This window comes from Naegleria lovaniensis (assembly GCF_003324165.1).
Source record: "Naegleria lovaniensis strain ATCC 30569 chromosome Unknown tig021, whole genome shotgun sequence".
NCBI classification, from domain to species: domain Eukaryota; phylum Heterolobosea; class Eutetramitea; order Acrasida; family Naegleriidae; genus Naegleria; species Naegleria lovaniensis.
In genome coordinates, this window is record NW_025407843.1 from 37,590 (window position 1) to 52,175 (window position 14,586).

A 14,586-nucleotide genomic window follows, 5' to 3' on the forward strand; every position below is an offset into this window, starting at 1 on the left:
GAGTTGTATGAAATTCAGCAAACACCAAAGCAGCATAAAAAAATGGCACCCAGCAGCACTAAGGTTTGTATTCAGAGAGATGAAAAGGCAATCCCTCAACTCAGCAAGTCCATTCTACGGATCATGATGATGATATGACTCATGGTTGTATACATGTAATAATTTAAACAAATATGAATAGGATCAAGAGCAAAAGATAACGGAAGTGATTGCCAAAGCAGGACTGGTCTACTCGGAGAAGAGTACTCTGAGCGAGATTTTGAGTAAACCTAAAATTATGCCCCTCAAATCAATAACATTACAAAAAATTGAGGAAATGGAAAAGGAAGCTCTTGAAAGAGCAATCAAGATGAAGAAGAATGTAGAAGATCCATTCTCGGAGCCTCAACATTAATTTATTTCCAATCTGGTCCAAAGTGTCCATTTCCAATGTAAATAGAGATCATAGAAATTGTATCCTATAAACTAGTGGAGGAGCAATTCACTTTTCAATTCCGAAATTCCTGTTGTTCGTTCCGAATCAAAAAAAATGAGTGAATCCTCATCTTCATTAAAGAACCCAAACAAGGGCAACGGAGCCGACTATGAAAAGTATTCTTTTACTCAAACCTTGGCAGAGGTTACCGTCCATGTTCCTGTACCAGTAGGAACCACGGGAAAACAAGTAAATGTGGTGATTTCTCCAAATCATTTGAAAGTTGGGCTCAAAGGAGGAGAAACAATTATTGATGTAGGTGTTTTTCTTGATCGGAATGATGACAAGCGATATTAATATGCTTGATTTCTTATTTAATGCAATACTTATAATTTGCTGATCATTTTACATTCCGATGAATGATCTCATATTTTCGTTCAACTTTTATTCTTACATTATCACAGGGAAAATTAAATGAAAAAGTTATTGTGGACGATTCGTTTTGGCAAATTGATGACAAGAAGGAAGTCATTGTCTTTTTACAAAAAGCAAATACCATGCAATGGTGGAATAAATTAACAGAAAATGATGCTGAAATTGACACGAAAAAAATTGAACCAGAAACATCCAAGCTCAGCGATTTAGATCCAGAAGCAAGAGCAACAGTTGAAAAGATGATGTATGACCAACGTCAAAAACAATTAGGATTACCAACATCCGAAGAAAAACAAAAGCAAGATTTATTGAGAGAGTTGATGGAAAAAAACCCAGAAGCGTTCAAACCCCCACCACGTAAACATGATGACTAGATAAAATAATCTGTACATGTTGTCACAATAACATTTAAAGAAGAAATTGAGTTTTTAAACATCCGTTTCCAAAACCTCCTTGATGTCTGTTACCAATTTGTCTATTTTGTCTCGAACATTTGGTGTGGAGACACATTTCGGCAGAGCTTCCACAATTTTTTGAATAAGTGGCTGCAGTCTTTTGTATTTCTCAATACTACCTTCATGGCAAATAAATTCAAGAAGTGACGCAAGATCACGAGCCAACTTGGTCCTTGCATGTTCCATGTAAATGAAAAACAATTCAAGGGCTGCTTCTCCATTTCTACTTCGAATTGCTTCCATTATTGCTGATACATACACATCATTGGTTGAAAAGCAACGAGGATATTTCGCTAACAGTTGAGGATACTCTTCTAGAAGCTGTTTGGTCTCATCGTTGGCAATATAAGCATAGAAATATCCTTGCATTGTAAAAGTGGATGGAAATTGGTGGAGTAATTGGTTCACCATCTCTAAATCTCCAATTCTACCATAAATACAAATCATGTAGCCATAACAAATACCATCAGGATGAGGAATCATGTCAAACACTTTTTTAGCGGCTTCAATGTCAGGACTCCCACTTTTAAATATATGCAATAAAAGACAGCTCAAGCACTCCATGTCTGGGTTGGGAATTGCTTCGAGAAATTCATAAACTTCCTTCTCAGAGCCAAATTTTGCTAGCGCCCTCAATATGTGTTTCTGAGTGCTCAATACTGGCTGTTCGAGTGTGTTAAAAAATTGAATTGCTTGTTCAAGGCCACCATAATTCTCATCTCTCAAAATAGTTCGTATCACAATATCCGCATGGGAACTCGTAGGTTGTGGAATGTGTTCATACGCTTTGAGAGCTGATCTAGAATCAGAATCCAGCAAGTAACTTTCCAGCAGATACAAGTAACTCACTGTGTCCTTTTCAGGAATAACTTTGAAAATTTCTCTAGCTTTCACGCTATCGCCAATGTTACAATATGCTTTCATTAATTCATTGTAGCATCTGTTATCAGGTTGAGTGATGGTATCAAATAATTTTTGAGCTTGATAAATGAGATGATTCTCAGCATATGCTTTTAGCAGCAATGTTTGAAAAGCCACTTTACGATGCTGTGGAATAAAAGTGGCCTCCAAGAACTCCCTCATTATTTCTTCTGCTTTTTGTAATGATCCTTTTAAAACGTACGCCTTAACCAACTCGCTAAATATGCCTACTGTCGGATTCGTAATGTACTTTTTGTATAAATAAATTGCAAAATCCATTTGTCCCAGATCAATGAACGCTTTCATTAATTGCTCAAAGCTACCATTATCTGAAGGTATAGTTTTGTCAAAAAACAAAGTGATAGCATCTTGGTGTCGTTGTTGCCATATCAGAGACTGCATTGCTAAAGTTTTCAATTTTCTGAGGTTGATAGTAGTAGCATACGTATGTTTCACGTTCTCTTTTTTTGAGTCGAGTAAATGGTTGAAAATAGTCTCAATGTTGGCATGTTCATCAAGAAAAGAGTAGGCTTCAGCAATCATGAGAGCGAATCGGCTGAGATGTGACTTTGCACCAAAGGTTTCAAAAAAGATCCTAATTTTGCGAAGAGAGTTTTCAAGTGGCTCGGACCTTGAGATGTGATCATGTACCTGCTGACTAGTGGTTGTTTTTCCAACTTCCTTATTTTGTGTATTTAGGTCTGGTTTTAACAAATGATCTGGATTGATAATTTTCTTATTAATTTCATCCATTCTATGATTAATTAACTGAGATAGATACTTGATAACGTGATGCACTTCACCAACATTTTTTTGCAATATTTGTTGTGATGCATTAATAAATAATTGAATCCACTTTGACGAAATTGGAAGACCGTCCAATACATGAAATGCCGCTTTGAAATTTCCACTTTTAGAATACAAATTGACAAACTCTCCCTTAAACCTGTTTTTGATAAAGACATCAATATTTTTCTGTGCTTCAACGGTCAAATAAATATTCTTCATTTCTTCAAAATTTCCAATTTCAGAATATGCTTGATGAAGCCTCCAAAGAACTTCAACCCCACCCTCTTGAGAAAGTAAATGAATAATGTTTATCCTTCCATCACTACCGAGTTCACAAGACGTTTTGATAACGTTAATGGCATCTTCTGCGTTTTTAAGCAGCAATAGTCTCGCGGATTCTGCTAGAGCCTCATTTGTTGGCTTAGTATCATGTTGTGTTTCATTGTTTTCGGTTTGAATGTGGTGTTGGATACGAGACGAACGATTTCCGAGGTTATATTTTGTTAAATTAGTTGTGCTTGGTTGTGGGTCGCTAAAAGAAAGAGTAATTTGCTCCTCGTGTACAATTTTTGGTGGCTCAGGAGGCTTGGCCACTGTGTATGATTTGTTGTGATGATTACTATGGTGATGAGACGATGAAAAATTATTCTCTTGGCTCTTGGCTTCATGTATTAATTTACTCGTAGAAAAACATCGGATCAGAAATGTTTTAAATATTATTGTTGGAAAATTTCTGTTATTCCAAACACCGAGAGTCTTGTGTATGGGAGATGCAAGCCATCGGAAAAGTCTTTGGTCCGAATCATGCCCAACGAGCCGCTTTGCACACATTTTTTTCCATTTTAACAATTAAAAAATTTATTGGTCTGATAAAGGAAATTTCAAGAAGGGATGGGAACTGCAACAGAGCAGTGTGAGAGCATGCATTCAACGAGAATGAAATCTCAAAGGTTCATTGGAGAGGTTGTAATTAATGGAATAGTTTGATCGGAGCTGCCTATAATCTATTGCTGCAAGCAATCTATTGGCCGACTTTCTTGGAAAGGCTTGCACTTTCTCGTTTCAAAACATGCAATAGTGTTTGGGAACTTTCCAAAATCTAATCCACGAAGAGTATTCATTTAATTGTATTCACAGCTTACATGTAACATACCTTGTTATAAGCTGCCTCTGTTTCTTGCAGTGTTCGTTCATATTCTTGTTTTGCTTGTAATTTTCTGCTCAAACCGTCGTTGAGGCGATTGAGCTTCTCTGAAAGCACTCTAAGCTCGTTTTGAATACGATTCTTTTCTTCCTCTTCTTTTATAATCTGCCTTGTAACTTCATCCCTCCTTAATCGTAATTCCTCAATGCCTTCCGCGCAGTCATCATGATTTGAATGATGTGTTCGGAACCTACTTACATTTCACTAATTGATTATTGGTAGATTGGAGACTAGCTCCAACGAACATACTCTTTGACTCTTCACCTCCGTTGGACATTCCTAATCTCAGTGATCAAAGTTGGTGATGATGATTTTTTGAAACACAAATACAAACCGTTGAAATCGTGTTGAGACATGTACAACTAATTTTTTGTATTTTTAATTTGTAATTGTTGGCGGGATGGGAATAACTGAGAGTTCAATTGAAAAATTAATTAATTAATTAGCAATTTGGTCACATCAGAAAGATCCTTAAGTTGTATGTTACAATATCATCCCTTTTTAGATTTTCGAATCATGTCTGTTATGAGTTGATAGGCCTGGGGTGTTAAGCTAGAGGGAATATTTCGTTCCACTTCTTTCAAAGATTCTTTCTCATTGGAAAGTCGATATAGCTCAGAGAGGGTCGACTGCGAGTCCAACAAATCTCGTATAGAAGGTGACTCTGGCAATCGATGACTCTTATTATTCGAGGTCTCTACGTGAAGAGCTTTGGAAATTTGTGACTTGATCTTTCCTTTGTCTTTTTCCACAAGTCGCTTGAGCTCTTCAAACTCCAGTTCTGGATCCACGTCTTCATAAACAATTTCGTTAGTGTCATAAATTTCACTCTCTTCAAGCTCATCATACCGATGATTTTGAGAGGGAGCAGATGAAGGATGATGTTGTTGGTTCCTGTGATTTGGCTGCTTCTCTTGTTGGTAGGTAAGTCGTTGAGGTTGAGGGGCGTCTTTGACTGGCTCTACTGGGTGCCCGCTTGAATCTTTAGCAAGTTTGGCAGAATAGGTAGAGCCTCGGCTCTTTGGTCGTTGTTGGGCCCAAGTCTGTGACTGTGTATTCGAATTGCTTGAAACTGTGCTTGGATTACTGCAAGACTCCTTCTTCGTTTCATTTGCATACTTATTGTCGTCCTTAACTCTTGGCTTTTTACTTTCCTGTCTAGGTGTGGTTGCCTTTTGCTTTAATTGCTCTCTGTTCTTCAAAGCAGCGGCATAACTTGACTCCTCTTCTTTCGTTTTGAAATGGGATTCACATGGTGCTATATGACTCACATCCAGTCTCTTGACATTTGGTTTAAATGTACATGCCTCTGCTTCTTTATACTCTTTAAGTCTTCTCTCTGATTCCATTTTTTGCTCCTTCTTTCTAATCCAATCTGCTGACCGATCAATGACAGAACCCTTTGGAGTTTTCATGCTCTTGCTCTTTGTGGAAACAACAGGTGAAAATGATTCTTCTTCCTCTTCCTTAATCTTTTGCTCAATTTCTTTTTTATGCATTTCGTATTCAAACCCTTTTCGAAGCAGCACTTCTTGACGAGGTGTTCCATGATTTTTTGATTTGTCCATTTCCCTGGACGTTTGATTAATATGTGGTTTGAATGAATAGGTTTGTGCAATGCTTGGCTCTTGTTTCTTTGGCTGACGTGTTAAACGGTCCATGGTAGAAGTTTGTGTTCTTCTCTCCAACAGCTCAACCAACAATTGGCTGTATGCGCCAACTTTGCTTCCATGAGCTTCTAATACTTTTTGTTCTCTCTCCACCAAGGCCATCTTCTTTCTCTCGCTTTCCTCTTTCTTTTTCAGAAGGATTTCTTCAACCGGTTCCTCTCTCTCCATTAAGGCAGATCGAGGATTAATCACTGGATTATGAAGAGGAAGTCCTGTATTTGGATCAATACCGTGATTGATCTGATTTTCTATTTGAGCAATCTGCTCTCGCCTCTTATTCTCTTTTTCCAAGCTATCTTGGTATAATCTGTCGAACACAACTCCCTGTCTTTCCAAATTTGCCGAGTGTATTGATATTTGTGGCTTGGCCTCAATACTTTCTTTTTCTTTTTCCATTCTTTTCTTCATCTCTTTTTCCAACTTCTTTTGTTCATATCTTTGAATGAGATATTCTCCAATATCTTGCCCTCTGTCCATTTGTGACACCAATTTTTCGCTGATGGGGTTAATTTTTGGGTTTTGCAGTCGCTCAGCTTCCTGCTTTTTAATTTCATTCCGCAACTGCTCAGTTTTTAAATTTCTCTCCTTTTCCCACTGGGACATTGCGTCCAAAGTTCTTCTTAATTTTTGTGACTTTTTGTTGATTTGGGGTTTGCTTGTTATTTCTTGTTGCTGCTTCTCTTCAATTTGATGTTTAATCATTTCTCTTTTGGCAAGTGTTTGCTCTCTATACCCCAATAATCTTTCAATGGTTGGTTCCTCTCTTTTCAAAAGCTTGGATCGTTTGTTAATCTTCGGTCCTCTTAACTCCTCAAGCTCTTGTTTTTCTTTTTTCAATCGAAGCTCTTCGATTCTTGCATTAAGTTCATCTCTCGATTGAATTAAGCGATTTTCCACTGATCCCTTTCGTTTAATTTGTTTCGCAATGTCTGTAATTTGAGGCGCTGCTGACTCACTTTCTTTTTCCTCTTTCGCTTTTTTCATCATTTCCAATTTCAGTGACAGACTCGAGCCAAAATTTAATAAGCGTTCATGAATTGGGACACCTGTATTCGCTGGAAAGGGTATATCATCCAAAGTAAATTCTAATTGACTATTTTCAAATCGCGATCATGATCGGCGATACTATCTCAACTGCATAAGCACTTACTCTGTGATTTGATCGTCCTCCACTATTTCTAATTCCTCTCCCTCATTCTCGATTTCATCGCTGTCATTCAACTTGTTGTCTTGTGCTTGTTGATGATGAATCATCTCTCGTTTCATATCCTCCTCCTCAATCGCTTTCCGCATCCAAGCAATATTTTGATACGAGTCTTTGGTGTGAGCGTTATTTATCATTGTATCATGATACAACATGGTTGGAAACTTACTTTGAAACTGCTCTTCTAATTTCTGAGCTGCCTTCAAAGACTTTACTTTCTCGGCCATATAGGGATCATCCTCAAACTCGGCCTCATTTAATTGAAAAGCCTTACTTGGTGTCTTTGATGAGGACACTTTGAGAAACGACATTTTTTTAAATTTGAAAACTCCAAAGCATAACGTTTGTGTTTGGGCGGGCTGAGTTGTTCTGGCTTGTGGCATGCAATTTCTTCTATCAATTCCATCAAACCTTCTATTATAATGTAAATAATTCTTGTTGTCTGGATTGGGCAACAAGGATCGTTCCGAAAAGGCTGCTTGAGTAGTCTCAAACCCGTAAGTCGTGAACTCACACTACAGTTATTTGAATTCAACAAGGCTCATAGCAAGTATATTACAATTTGTTGTGTTTCACTTTACTTGTGTTTGGCAATGTGCACAAAGTCCATGAGCTTTGATCGAGTATTGCCCAACGCTTCATCAATTTTTTCTCTGAAGTGCTTTTCTGCGACTTCATCAGTCTCGTCCAAAATCAATCGTTTTCTCAAAAACTTGATATCTGACACTGATTGAAGCTCTGGGATACCAGTTGCAAGCATGAGGAGGAACAAGTTCATTAACATATGTCCGTTCTCTCTCAGAATGTTATATGCCTTTGCTCCTAATTCTTCGAATTGAGAGAAATAAGAAGTGTTAAATCCTTGGTCATATGATTTCATAACTTTTGCATACATGGCTGAGAAAACGAATGGAGTAGTTTCTCTCTTGTAGACTCCTTTGAACTTTTTGTAATTTCCTAAAAAGTGACCAAAATCAATGTGGAAGAGGTCTCCTTTTCGAGTTAACATGATGTTGTCATTGTGACGATCGCCAATTCCTAATACATAAGTAGCAGCACAATAGCCAGCACATGAATATGTGAAATTTTGAACTGCTTTTTCATATTCTTTTGAGCTCTTATCTCCACCATTATTCTTTATGAGCCATTCTTCCAGAGGTCCTGAAGAGAAAGCGTTCAAAGCTGCACCAATACCTGCGTTGTCACCAGCAGTAATATTTGCCACTGTGTCACTATCAATGACAAGTTCAATAAAACCTTGTTGATCTCCAGTGCAAATACAACCGTAAGGATTCATGTGTAGATCCAAAGACTTTTTCTTCCATAATTGATCCATGATAGAGAGAATTTGTAAGGTCAATAAATCTTGTCTCAAGTCGTCTCCAGCCTTGAACATGACTTGAATTGGTTCTCCAGTTTGGTCTGCATTCTGGAATACTAACCACAGTGGTTTTTTCTTTGAACTCATCACTCGACATCGGTCTATTTCGATGCCTTTTACCTCCATACGAGGAGAGAGTGGAAGTTTAAATTTGGGTGGATGTTTCAACTCTCCTAAACAAGTTCTCACATACTCTTTGCACTCTTCCTTGTCTTTTATCTGCTTTACACCTTCTGCAATGATATTGAGTTGATTGAGTACTCCAGACTGTTGCAAAAGAGCAACACGATGGGAACCGCAATTTCTCAAGTACTCTTCTAATATCAAGCCATGTCGTTCACAAATAGAAGGAACATACATTTCTGCTTTCAAGTGCCAAAACAAAATGTGTCCAATAATATTTGGAGAACGTAAACCACGTTGCAGCAAAAATCTAGCCAAGGCAGAGTCATGATAACTTTCGAATTTCAAAACTTGAACCAATTGAAGTAAAAAGTTGCACAATTGTTGGTCAGACAGTTGGTTCAATCTCGAAATGGAATATTCTCGGATGAAGCTGGCTCCAAAGTTATGATCTAACAACTCCAAAGCATCGATTGGCTCCATTACAGACCACTTAGCTAAATATTCCTTTGCAATTAATCTAGCTTCTGGATATTTCCAGGGTACAGAGAGTAAGAATTTGGATAAGGCTTTTGGATTCTTGTACAACTTGTCTCTATTGGTAAAGCATAACCAACGCTCTTCTGTGTTGAGAGTTTTGAGAGGGTCATAGTGCAAAATTTTCTCAATTGTCTTTTCAATAATTTCTGGAGAAAGTAAAATTTCAGAATTCTTTTTGGCAACATATTCTTCGAAACGTCTTGTTAAATGTTCTGGGAGGTGTTTAACTTTGAGCTTATTGGGTGCTATTGGCTTGGTAGTTTGAGGTTGAGAAGTGTAAGAGAATGAAGAGGTAGTTGAAGCAGAACCCGAAAGTGATGATGACATTGAAAGTGGTGATTGTGTTAGTGACTTATTTCTTGCTGATAAGCTTCCATTATTATCAAAGGCTCCTGGAGTTGCACTGCTCAAAGAACGAGACAAGTTCTCTTTTCTTTCCTTCAATTCTTGCAGAGTATTGTTGAAAGATGTATTTGTTTGGTCTGTTTGTACGCAAGAAGAGAATGAATCTTCATCGTCAGGGTAGACTACTGGTAACAAGTATTCATCCAAAGAGAACGAGATGCCAATACTGCTCAATTTACACTCGCCACTTGTCATGATTGGTCTAGCCTCTTTGTTTGTGTATAATTTCAAAGCGTATGCTCCTTGTTTCAAAGTTCCACAAAAATTGAATAATTGGAAATTCAAACCACCAATTGCAAGGGCATTCATTGCGTTCTTGTCACCCTTTGATTTTTTGCCCTCCACTGACGTTAAATGCTCATGATCCATCACTTCTTCATCATCAACAGCAATTCCATTGGTATCATTGGGGTTTGAAACGGAGGGGGATGTTCCTAGTACTTGAATATTAGATCCTGGTGGTACAGATGTTGATTGTGGCGAGTTGTTTACAATTGTAATGGCTGAAGATCCACCACTTGATGAGCTGATAGTGGCACTACTACTGTTATTAATGTTATTAACGGCATTCTCAGAAACAGCTCCCTTTCGTATAGTACAATAATTGCAAATCTTAACCAAATCTTGAATGGTTGGCGAACGATTTGTGGGAATAATCAAATGAGGATCATTCTGAGAGTATGGCTTACTATACACACTCAGACAAATCTTTGCCTCACGTGGCAATTCGGATATGAACAATTCTGGGAAGGTAATGTATTGATTGAAACGAGGGCAAGTTGACTTATTACCAGAGAATAATACACATCTTGTTGCTCTACAATTTGACAATGGCATTCCTCCCAAAAAAATTTGAGCAGTTACATAAATCAAACGATCTCCTTCAATTGCTTCACGTTCCAACCCAGATGCTCCATATTTCATAATATTATCTGCATTCAGAATATTGTCAATACCCATAATTTTGATACGGAAAGGACGATGGAGATCCCATAAAGTAATTGCCTTTTGTTGCTTGATAAGTGACTCAGTACTGTTGTTGTTGTTGTTGAGAGTGAGGCTGTCATGGGTAAGAGAGCTTGTTGAAGTGCTATTTGTAGAGCTATTTGATTGTTCATCAACTTTTCGAATCCATGAGATATCTACATCTTCATCTACGGAACTGCCAGATGCATTGCTCCCACTGGTACCTGTAACAGCATTAGGATCATCATCATGGTCATGCATTGATGACTTGTAAGGGTTCTCCTCGCCACAAAACTTTGAGTAGTGTAAATACATGTGTTTTCTGTTGTGAATATCCTTTTGGAATTTTCGAAATCGAGCATGGTCTTGCACTGAGTATCTATGAGTGCGTTTATATTCAAAATCATAGTCTGTAGTCTTGAGATTCATATCATAAGGATCTAACTCTCTAAGTACCGTCTCTTTGTCCATGAGGTTCAATTGCACTCGAGTTATACCACGTTTGAGACATCTGCGAATGACTTCGAAATCAATCATTCTTTGATTACCGTAAATGTATTCTGATGTACCTGTAGCTTTGAAGATCCACTGTGATATTGCGATGATTGTCGAGATGAAGTGGTTTCAATGAGCGAGCGATGACAAATGAGATAGCATTGTGTTGAGAAGTTTGACGTTTGATTAGAAATGGGAGAGTAGATGGTTACCATCACGATAGTGATTTCAAAATGTTGAATTATGATGATGAAACGGTATCAAAGTACTTACATCCTCTTTCTTTCTATTCAACAAATGTGACTTGTTAATCTTGTTGATGAAAAAGTCTGCAAAGTCATCCGCAGACATAAATGGCTCGCAGTCAACCATTCTTTGAAAGTTGTCTATTAGAGCACATAGTTGGTGTTGTTAATACAAGTTGTTTGACCCAATGATGAAAAGCATTATTTTGGTGGATTCAATAATATTCACAACAACACATTGATGTAATTAGTGTGATTTTACATGTGTTGAACATTTAAACGACGCCATCATGCGCTACTTACCTCCAACTAAATTCACCTTACAATAGAATTTGATATTCGGATCAAAGCTAGTATCAGAGGTGAGATATACGGGAGGCAATAAATCGCCTCTCTCTATGGACTTGTTCTCACTCATCTGGTGAGCCTTTCTGATGTTATATCTAAACGCAAATACTTCTTCAGACTCACTACTCCAAACATCCCGTTTTCCAATCAACAAATCAATATGTTTTCTAATCTCTGATTTGGGTAGACTAGAAAGCTTTTGTTTGAATTGTTCATCATCGATGGAAATTGTCAAATATTCTCCATGAAGCTCACAAACTTCATGAATTGCCTGGAGTGTGTTAGCGATAAGAGTCTTTACAGCAACCGCCGGGATGTTGTCCAAAATGGTGGAGTCGTTATTGTTGTTGTTGGTACTGATTGGCGAGGATGTTCCAACCGATGATGATGGATTCGTGGAGGTATTGGATGATGATGATGAATTGTTGTTAGAGTACAAAGTACTATCGTTATTGCTGCTGGAAGTACTCGCTCCACTGAAAGTAGAACCGGATCGGGAGGACAATGATCCATTGTTGTTGGTGTTACTGGTAGCACCACTGTTACTTCCTCCGGGAGAAAGTCCTGAAGGAGATGATGAACCACCATCTTCACCTCCTTCTTTGCCTTTCTGATCTCCCTTGTTTTTCTTGTTACCTCTGGTGAAGAAAGAGAGCCCTTTCATTTTTTAGAACTGATGGTGAGAAGGAAGAGAGAGTTTGAGAGGTGACAGGAATTGAATAGGGTGAGGTGTTGCGTGTGTTTTCAACGAATGAAGACTCTCGAAATTCAAGTAAATAAAAGTATCCTATGCTCGAGATGAACGGAAAGTTGCAACAAGCACCACAAAAAGGATGATGATGGTGACAGAAAGCTCGAATTTTACCAGCGTGTTTTTTTTGGTGATGATTTGCTTGTGATGCCACCACAAACTACGCCTGAGCGTAAAGTGCAAAAACTGACGAAGAAAAAATTCGGCTCGTTTTAGTAAGTCCCGGAGTCAAAAAAAATGGAGTGATTGGTCTGTGGTGTTGTTTTCTGCTTCTCACACAAAAAAAACACCAACAACACACACAACATGGAAGCTGAATTAGTGGTCATTGAAGAGGGCACTGTGCCTCTATACTGTGTAAGTAATTGATTATTACCACAACAACAACATCATCAAACAACAATTTCAACACCTACACTAATCTTTACCTCAGCTTGGTGTTTCTGATTGTGATTCGAGTTGCGAAACAAATACTAATCACGTAAGTACTAGTGAATATCGTTCACCTTGTATTGATCTCAATTATCAAGGCCAATGAATCACCAGCATTGGATAGCCAATCCACAACGAACCAGAGTACGAACAATGTAAGTATTATGTTTGTCCAGTATTCAGCAGTAACATATTTCACAAGATTCCTTCATCATCAAGCATCGAAATGAACCCTTCTCACCCATCATCACCAGTAATGACTACCTCTACAGTATGTTTCAAATTTGTTACAATGTGTTTGCTTAACTTGTTCAGGAATGGATCTTCACAGACGAAACTATATCATTTCCACCTTGCTGTCTGTTGCCTAGCACAAGCAGCTTCTCTGGTATTGTTGATGAGACACAATGTACGATAACACCAAACAACAAATGTGATGATGACAATATTTCCCAACAGAGCAAAAAACGAAAATCAAGAACCACAGATGAAGCTGCTGAAGACACTCACAAGGAATATCAATTCACTTTAGAGAAAGGACTGTTTGAATTTGTACCAAAATATAATTCCTTTAAAGAAGTACCAGATGAGAAGAAACAAATTTATGGAATTATATGGGAACAGTTCGCCAAATGTGCAAGAAATATTATTTATCAACATCTACAGATGAGATGTTCAAACTCCATCAGCCATGAAACGGTTGGGTGTTGCAACCCAAACGTGTTTTATCTTGCTCTGAGGGGAACAAAGGCTAAATATTACCAATGGTATCAAGACATTTTGTGGAATGGCCTAAAGAAGAGACAGAAGTGCATTCAATTCAGATTTACTGACAGTGTTCCTCCTTTAGACAAATGCAAACATTGGTCTGAGTTGGAAATTACTCACTCACGTCTTACACGTAAATTCGGAAAGAAGATTACGAAACACAAGATGAAAATTGTATACATTTCTCTCACATGTAATGTGGAAACTAATCAAGTGTGGACGTCGTTCAAGTTTGACAAAGAATTCGAGTTTGTACAATAAAACAATTGAATTCAATCCTCAATACACTCTAAATCACAAAAAATGTCATCAAATTGAAACTTTTCATCACCGTCCACAAACCAAACCACATCTAACAACAACTTTTTTGAAGGTCAATCATATGGACTTTCAAATCAAAATCACCACACATGGTGTTCCTCTCCATTATCTTCTTTCAATGTGCAATCACCGTCATCTACCGGTTTCAGTAGCATTAATCCCGGCTCTTTTGATTCACCAAGAACATCACACCATCTTTCGAAAGAATTTATCTGATACAACCAAACCAATCCAATTCAATGAGCTATCAGAATATCCCTATTCAATATGGAGGATGTGAACATTTATTTCAAAATCATCAATCCTATTATCCACAATCTTCTCATAATTTCTCCACAATCCAACATAACCTTGACAATCCGAACACATTATCATCTCAACCTTCACAACATGAAACCAATCAAACCAACATTCAAACACACAACAAAATACAACAATTACTTTGTCGATAAGCTAGCTTCACTCGCATAAAACAAAAGCGAGGAGGTCCACCGAGCACAGAAAACAAATTGAAAAATATTATTGATAATGCTGATCTCAATTTCTCTCAATTAAGCTCCAAGGAGATGCTGTTATTAAATCAAAGAACAAGAGTTTTTGCTTTTTGTTGTAATTTAATTTTTCAAGTTGACATTAATTTTCACTCCAAAAAAAATGCCTTCACCAAAAGATGAGGTCCAGTATTTTAAATCACACACCTAAACAACGATTACACAGC

The 14,586-nt window shown here is 37.7% G+C and overlaps 7 protein-coding genes across 7 annotated transcripts; 3 read left to right on the forward strand and 4 right to left on the reverse strand.

Annotated features, from left to right (window-relative positions):
* Positions 1–42: 42 nt before the first annotated feature.
* C9374_004411 (uncharacterized protein) lies at positions 43–394 on the forward strand (the record flags this gene model as incomplete). The annotated part of the gene is made up of 2 exons (XM_044694048.1): positions 43–63; positions 182–394. 2 exons carry the CDS (start codon positions 43–45, stop codon positions 392–394), a joined length of 234 nt encoding a protein of 77 aa, XP_044548753.1.
* A 135-nt stretch (positions 395–529) lies between these two features.
* Positions 530–1,224, forward strand: C9374_004412 (uncharacterized protein; the record flags this gene model as incomplete). The annotated part of the gene is made up of 2 exons (XM_044694049.1): positions 530–730; positions 880–1,224. 2 exons carry the CDS (start codon positions 530–532, stop codon positions 1,222–1,224), a joined length of 546 nt encoding a protein of 181 aa, XP_044548754.1.
* A 54-nt stretch (positions 1,225–1,278) lies between these two features.
* C9374_004413 (uncharacterized protein) lies at positions 1,279–3,846 on the reverse strand (the record flags this gene model as incomplete). Its single annotated transcript, XM_044694050.1, has 1 exon — positions 1,279–3,846. The coding sequence occupies one exon, from the start codon at positions 3,844–3,846 to the stop codon at positions 1,279–1,281; it is 2,568 nt and encodes an 855-aa protein (XP_044548755.1).
* A 190-nt stretch (positions 3,847–4,036) lies between these two features.
* C9374_004414 (uncharacterized protein) lies at positions 4,037–4,496 on the reverse strand (the record flags this gene model as incomplete). The annotated part of the gene is made up of 3 exons (XM_044694051.1): positions 4,037–4,114; positions 4,169–4,368; positions 4,418–4,496. 3 exons carry the CDS (start codon positions 4,494–4,496, stop codon positions 4,037–4,039), a joined length of 357 nt encoding a protein of 118 aa, XP_044548756.1.
* Positions 4,497–4,710: 214 nt separating this feature from the next.
* Positions 4,711–7,404, reverse strand: C9374_004415 (uncharacterized protein; the record flags this gene model as incomplete). Its single annotated transcript, XM_044694052.1, has 3 exons — positions 4,711–6,982; positions 7,040–7,205; positions 7,263–7,404. 3 exons carry the CDS (start codon positions 7,402–7,404, stop codon positions 4,711–4,713), a joined length of 2,580 nt encoding a protein of 859 aa, XP_044548757.1.
* Positions 7,405–7,670: 266 nt separating this feature from the next.
* C9374_004416 (uncharacterized protein) lies at positions 7,671–12,260 on the reverse strand (the record flags this gene model as incomplete). Its single annotated transcript, XM_044694053.1, has 3 exons — positions 7,671–11,096; positions 11,277–11,389; positions 11,552–12,260. 3 exons carry the CDS (start codon positions 12,258–12,260, stop codon positions 7,671–7,673), a joined length of 4,248 nt encoding a protein of 1,415 aa, XP_044548758.1.
* Positions 12,261–12,653: 393 nt separating this feature from the next.
* Positions 12,654–13,808, forward strand: C9374_004417 (uncharacterized protein; the record flags this gene model as incomplete). Its single annotated transcript, XM_044694054.1, has 5 exons — positions 12,654–12,704; positions 12,781–12,828; positions 12,878–12,934; positions 12,982–13,050; positions 13,095–13,808. 5 exons carry the CDS (start codon positions 12,654–12,656, stop codon positions 13,806–13,808), a joined length of 939 nt encoding a protein of 312 aa, XP_044548759.1.
* Positions 13,809–14,586: the final 778 nt, after the last annotated feature.